At 36.6% G+C, this 7110-nt stretch overlaps 1 protein-coding gene across 1 annotated transcript in view; it reads right to left on the bottom strand.

Annotated features, from left to right (window-relative positions):
* Positions 1-4480: 4480 nt before the first annotated feature.
* Positions 4481-7110, bottom strand: part of LOC107742967 (cytoplasmic dynein 1 intermediate chain 2-like) — a 12619-nt gene continuing 9989 nt past the window's right edge. Inside the window, exon 5 of the mRNA XM_016556057.1 lies at positions 4481-4607. Within this exon, the coding sequence (XP_016411543.1) occupies positions 4481-4607 (127 nt within the window). The remainder of the gene's footprint in view (positions 4608-7110) is intronic.

The raw sequence follows: 7110 nt of genomic DNA on the forward strand, positions 1-7110 counted from the left end.
AAAACCTCCCAATGTCACCCAGAGTGATTTGTTATGTGCTGGAGGAGAGAGTGTGAGAGTAGATGAAATGATTATACAGTGGCAGGAATGGAAGGAGAGATGGTGTGTGTGCGTGTGTGTGTGTTGAGGAGAGCTTTCGGACAGTCTGCAGATAAAAGTCTTAATTTTAACACACTGCGGGCTGGGGCAAAGTGACACCGCAGAGAAAAAACATATCTCTAGATATTTTTTCAGCCTTTTGACAATGTGTAAATCTATCTTGTCATGATAGGTGATGTTTCTGCATTTGCTCTGAAATGGCTTAAAAAATTATTCTCACTTGACTTAAAAACACTTTTCACTATAGGGATAGGAGGAATGATATTTAATTATAATGACACCTAACAATAAAAAGTAATAAACAGCAATGTAGAATGTACACAACTGTTTTAAAGTCTCTTAAACTCATAAATGGTGCATTTATTTGATTTAAAAAATTGTGTAAAAACAGAAACACAGCGAAATATTAGTTCAATTTAAAATATTTTTTTTATTTGCATATATTTAAAATATAATTTAATCCTGTGATCAAAGCTGGATTTTCAGCATCATTACTCCAGTCTTCAGTGTCACATGATCCTCCAGAAATCATTCTGATATGATGATCTGCTGATCAAGAAACATTTCTAAATATTAATGTAAAATATTACATTAACGCTTAACATCATTAGCATTAGCAATTATTTTAAATACTACAACATGAAACCTGATGTGGGGATATCAGTGAATATTTGATATTTGAAATGAATTCATTGAAACAGACAACCTAAACTGATTTGAGAAAATGAGTCAGTTACAGTTTTTGTGTTACTCCAATCAAATGTGATACACATAAGACAAGGAACTTATTAATGACACAGTTCTAAATAAATTATGATTATTTCTCAGTCCTAATGTGGGATGAGTCCACATACTTTTCGATTTCAAATGTTTTTTAATCATTTCTGCTTTAGTTAAATTGCTCATCTTTGTTTTAGTAATCCTGTTTTTCAGTTGTTACAATACAGAAACATCACTGAAGACTGATTCCCTTGAAAGATCTTGAAAGATCAGGAAGACTAAGAGGAAGTAAGAGAACTGAGAGATGATAGGGGGGCGAAAAAGGAGGATGCATTTTATTTTCAAACTGGAAGATGTCTCTCTGAACGTTATTTCTGTGATAAAAATCAGTCCACTGACCACAGTTTAGATCGTAACTTCTTTCACAGCCCTACTCTTTAGTCACAATTATTTATGAATAAAAAGGTAACATTATTTTATCGTTATGGCTAGTAACTAACATCACATTCTATAACATCTATACTGTTTTCCCTCTTTAAAATGTGTTTGGTAAGAGAAAGAAAGTTTACTGTAAGAATTGTAAAAACAGGCCATGATAATATCTGCAATAATCAGCCTAACCAGACCAATGGCAATAAATTAAATGGTCCAATACTGATATAGTCATGATATCACTAAAAATAGCTTCCTAAAAAGCATTCATTAAAACGCTCCCTAATTATCTCCTGCACAAACATCAACAGAATAAACATCACAAACACAGTAGAGTACAGTAGTGATCGTGTCTATCTCAGACATGCACGAACTGCCACATAAAAGGCCTCAACTGCAATTACACAAATCCTGACCTGCCTTTGGACACACACTCTCATATCTCCACTAACCTACTGCTCATTTCCTGTGCCCCCTCGCTCCGTCTCTGTAAACGGATGTGAGTGTGTGTGTGTGTGTGTGTGTGTGTGTGTGTGCGTGCGTGTCTGTGTGTGTGTGTGTGTGTGTGCGCGCGTGTGTGTGTGTGTGCGTGTCTGTGTGTGTGTGTGTGTGTGTGCGTGCGTGCGTGTGTGTGAGTTTAATCTTGCCTTGACGTCTTATGTTTCTCGAGTCTCTGCAATTTTCCCTCAGCTTTCATCTCCATGTTCACTACAGTCAGATAATTTCCAAAAAGGGTTACACACTTCTGATGTCTCGCACACACACACATCTGAACAGCTCTCAGATCAGAGGCTTGTGCTCTAACTGCTGCTGCAGATGCAGTGCCACTCACCAGCCTCCTTCTCCGATGGTGGACATGTGTCAGTCACGCTCGTTTCTACCCTGCCCTGCATCCTCAGCGTTAAAAACATTGGTTTCTACTTGTTTGGGAGACTTTTTGCAATGAGCCAAACCACCTTTGTAAAATAATAACCTTTTGCCAAATACATTCTATTCATTTCAGGGAAAGTTTCAAACTCATTTGCTATAACTAAAAAACAGTCACTGACTGCTCTACAATAAAATAAGCCAATGTTAGTTTTTATGCTGTGGTTGATAAAAGATAATATAACTGACAGTAAACCAATACCGTTTTTTGCCGTTTAAAAAAATGTAACATTTAACAGCATTTAAAGGAACACTCCACTATTTTTGAAAATAGGCTCATTTTCCAACTCCCGTAGAGTTTACCGTTTTCGCAATGATATTATGCAGTGCCTGAAAATAGTCCCAGCTGGGTAACTTCCAATAAGACTATTTTCAGGCGCTGCGTAATATCATTGCGCCTGCTGCACCCATGGTACGGCAGCAAAGTTCCTTGATTATTACGCCGGAATGAGAGTATAGTTCCTAGCCATATCGGCCTAGAAAATCGCAACTTTTCATTTTCCGTCGGTCTAGTACACGATGTAACTACAGAAGAGTCACGTTTTAAATAGGAAAAATATAGAAACTCTTTGGTCATTTTTGAGCGAGATGCTAACGGTCTAATCAGATTCAATGATCTATGCTAAGCTACAGCTAAAAGTGCTACCGCCAGACCCGGAGATCGGCTGAATGGATTAGAAAACGGTAAAACTCAACTGTTTAACTCTAGGGGAGTTGGAAAATGAGCCTATTTTCAAAAATAGTGGAGTGTTCCTTTAACAGAGAATCAGAAAGAAATAATCTATGAAATTAGGCATAAAAACATTCAAATTTACTGGAAGAGAAAGTGTACACATACATGCATACCTTCCTTTCTATTTTTTGGTATTGAACATAAAAAAAATCCAGTAAGAGAAGGATCTAATTAGGAAAAGAAGAGAGGCATTTTGGATTTTTTATTTTAAAAGTTTGTTCCCTATTGGGATGAATGAAGAGCTTGTTTTAAAATAATTTTTATAAGATCATTTCCATAATGATTTTGCATATAGGTGTGCATTGTATTCGTTAATTAAAATTTTTTTTTGCATAAATGTTTTGAATTGAGTATCACTATACGTCTGTTTGTTGACTATACCTGTATATGTATTTGGAAAAATATGTGGCTATTTGTTTGATGAATTTTGTGATTGGTGGATGATATATTATCCAATATTTTCATTGGTTGCTTGCAAGTTTGAATTTTGTCCTTGTTTGCATTTAAAGAAGCCTATGTACACCTGCAATCTTTTAGCCCTGACGAAGGCCTGTGTGCCGAAACGCGTTGGCAAAATAAAATTCCCTTTTCAATTACATTCTTTGTTTGCTCTGAACCCTTAACCTCACAAGTGTCGCTGGTATTGAATCAGTAACTACGTTTACATGGACATCAGTAATCTAATTATTTACCTTATTCTAAATAAGCCAATATTATGATTATGGCGTTTACATGAGTTGCTTTTAGAATATTCCTTTCATGTTCCCATTTTACATGTTATAGTACATGCATCTTTCTTGAGCAGATGACAAACTGAGGCCACATTAACCTCTGGTAACATCTCTATCAGCTGATCACAAGTGGACAACACTAAACACAGCACAGGTGGAAACATGCTCCAATAAGTCTTAGAAGCGCACTGTGATCCGATCACCCACACCACATTCATAGGTGGTCAGAAACGGACACGTTTGCTGGGGAAAAAATTGACACATTTGACTAAATTTGAAGCTCTAAACTCTTTTGTTCTGAAAAGGCTTGTAGTGCCAGATTAGTTTGTAGATAAATATAAATTGCGATGAACAAAAACCCATAAACCCATCAAAAATTAAATTACATTTTTATAACGGATTTATTCATTTAATTTAATGGATGGATGTGAAGGAAAAATAGCCAGCAGTGCACATGGGATTGGATCTCTTTCAATTGTTCAAAAGCTTCAGAATACAGCAAGTTTATTAGTTTAACATTTTTTGTCATTTTATATAATTTCTAAACTTGCATTTGATCATGTTGATGACTAAATCAACAAAATAAAAAATCAGCAATAAACACTAAATAAGTGTGTCCAAACCTTTAACCGGTATTGTAAACATGCACAGAATCTGTCACACATGTTCATCATACCAGGTGTAAATGTCTCTAAATGTCCTCTGGAAATCACTTTAGATCACATTCACCTCTGTGTGACGTTTAAAACATCCAAACCCATATGCCTTGCTATCCTGCCGTTTACTTGACAGTACAGCATGAATCACAGCGTGAATCCCTTCTCATGATCAACAACAATCACTCATGACTTCTTTCTCTAGAGGTCTGAAAGAGCAGAAGTGAAGGAGAACGAGCAGAAAGTGTGCAGTACCCCGGCTCAGAGTGAAGCAGAAGAGTGGAGGGGTCACAGTCCCAGTGCAGAGTCCTGTTAGTGTCACAGCCACGAGACAGGGTTACACACACACACAGAGAGATACAGCAAGACAGAGAGGCGGTTATATAAAAGGTGGTTAAAACAGTGTTACAGTTCTTCAGAGCAGTTAGAGACCAGAAGAAAAGCCTCTATACTGACAGACACGAGACGAACACAACACAGTCAGAAGCAGAACCAGATGTCCATGTGGTGCTCTGTTTCTAAAGGAAATCATCTGCTCTGATGTCCTCCAGTACAGGGCCAGACATAATCCCCTGATCACAGCTGCTTGAGAAAACCACACATACTTTAAATGACACCATAACTCAAATAAGAGAATTTGAAGTAAATACTAGAAGTGACATGGAAAGCCTGCTTTATATATCAACAACAGATACAGTGTTGCGTATTGTTTAGTCACTAAATTGCTGAAATGTTCGGGCAAAAAGCTGTCTAAGTAAGCTATACACAGCAGTTAAAAAAGCGGGCCACTGAGCTACAGTTACAACACGTGTAAATGTAGGGTTTTGTCACAATTGGTTAGTTTTAGGTGTCTGAGACCTCTCTAAAGTGAACCAAGCTCATACCAACTTGAATACAGTTCATTTTAAAATAAGCATTAAATGACATTCGCAACCTTTTTCCCTTTTGGGTCAAACAGGGTGTTCAAGAAAAAATAACAAAAGAAAAATAGATGGCTGGACTTCATTGGGAATTTGAAGGTATAAACATTTAAGTCTAGTAAGAGTGCATCAGCCAAAAGGGGTTTTTAAGAATTCTTATTTTATTTTATTTTTTTTTAAGTTCAAAACACAAATTTCAAAAATTTGTAACACTCTATATTTATAAAAATTCTTCTCAATTTTGCAAATGAAGCTGGTGTGTAATACTAGCTGAGCACCAATGTGCGGTCTGTTTCTCAAGACACTGATATCCAGTTTGCTGTCTTCGATGAAATAGCCTTCATCTCTGGAAAGAACAACAGACTGATGTTTATTTTTTTAAGTTCAAAACACAAATTTCAAAAATTTGTAACACACTCTATATTTATAAAAATTCTTCTCAATTTTGCAAATGAAGCTGGTGTGTAATACTAGCTGAGCACCAATGTGCGGTCTGTTTCTCAAGACACTGATATCCAGTTTGCTGTCTTCGATGAAATAGCCTTCATCTCTGGAAAGAACAACAGACTGATGCATTTCTGGAGAAATATGTTTCTTTTTCACCATTTCTGATAGAAAAAGACATTGGATTGTGATTTCCACACTTCATTAACCCTCATGTTGTGTTCTGGTCGTTTTGACCCAGAGAGGATTTTCTTTCCCCCGAAAATACTAGTTAATGTTATTGCACTGGGCTGAAACATATACTGACTTCTCTCACACAGGACATAACTTCCCCCCAAAAAACTGATAATTGAACATTTTTTAATTGTTCAGGAAAAAATGACGAGCCTACCAAACGTTTCTTATAAATATCTTGTTATACTATATTGTATGCATATTCAATAATTTGAGTGCATAAGCTCAGATCAATGAGGCCTATGACCAATCAGTTCCAAAAAGAAATACAAATCCTGTGCTAACTGAAAGAAAACAAGTTCACAAAAAGACAGAATCCAAAATGTTGTTGTTGATAATATAGCATAATGAGAGATTTACAAGCAATTTTTATCAGCACAACCATTTAAAACTGTTCTAATAAGAAAGGTCCCATCAACTTTAGTACTCTAAGGCCTGGTTTCACAAACAGGGCTTAGACTAAACCAGGATTAGGCCATAGATCAATTAGGCCATTTAAGTAATTTTTATAAACGTGTCTTAGAAAAAAACATTACTGGTGTGCATTTTGAGACAAAATAAAGGCACTGGTATATTTTAAGATCAATTAAAGCAAGTTTCTTTCAGTTGAAACAGCTCAGACTTAGATTTTAGTCTGGGATTAGGCTTAAGCCTTGTCTGTGAAACCGGGGGTATACCTTTCTCAATAGCTCAAATACTAATAATAATAACAAACACCAAGCGAAAACTGCTGAAACAAAGCAATCTAGTTTCAAAGCCAAATGCATCATTAAAATATTTTCAGTCTTCTCATTCTACGGAGTAGAATGTTTATCTACAAAATAAAATGAAATTTATTTTCAATATGAATAAAAGACGACTGCTGGCGTATATTAAAACAGCAATGAGATCCTTACAGACCATGACACTAAACCGCCCCACATCAGCGGAAGCACAAGCAGAGGCTGTGTGTGGTCATGTGGGAGTGTGACTGTGATGAGGGAGAATGTGTGTGTGTGTGTGCAGCTGGTAACATGACCTGTGTGTGTGTGTAGGAAGTGATGAAGCGGTGCGGGATATGAGTGGACACGGAGCCCCGGGGGCATCTGTGAGTGTGTGTGTGTGAGTTTCTGCTGTAATCAATCGTTAAACACTCCCTACAGCAAGCTCCCACAGGTCTTATCATGAGCTAAAACTCACTCCTATTCTATAAGCTTTCTATATTCATATTGTTT

Source organism: Sinocyclocheilus rhinocerous, unplaced genomic scaffold, assembly GCF_001515625.1.
Source record: "Sinocyclocheilus rhinocerous isolate Xijiao unplaced genomic scaffold, SAMN03320098_v1.1 scaffold45, whole genome shotgun sequence".
In the NCBI taxonomy this organism is placed as follows: Eukaryota; Metazoa; Chordata; class Actinopteri; order Cypriniformes; family Cyprinidae; genus Sinocyclocheilus; species Sinocyclocheilus rhinocerous.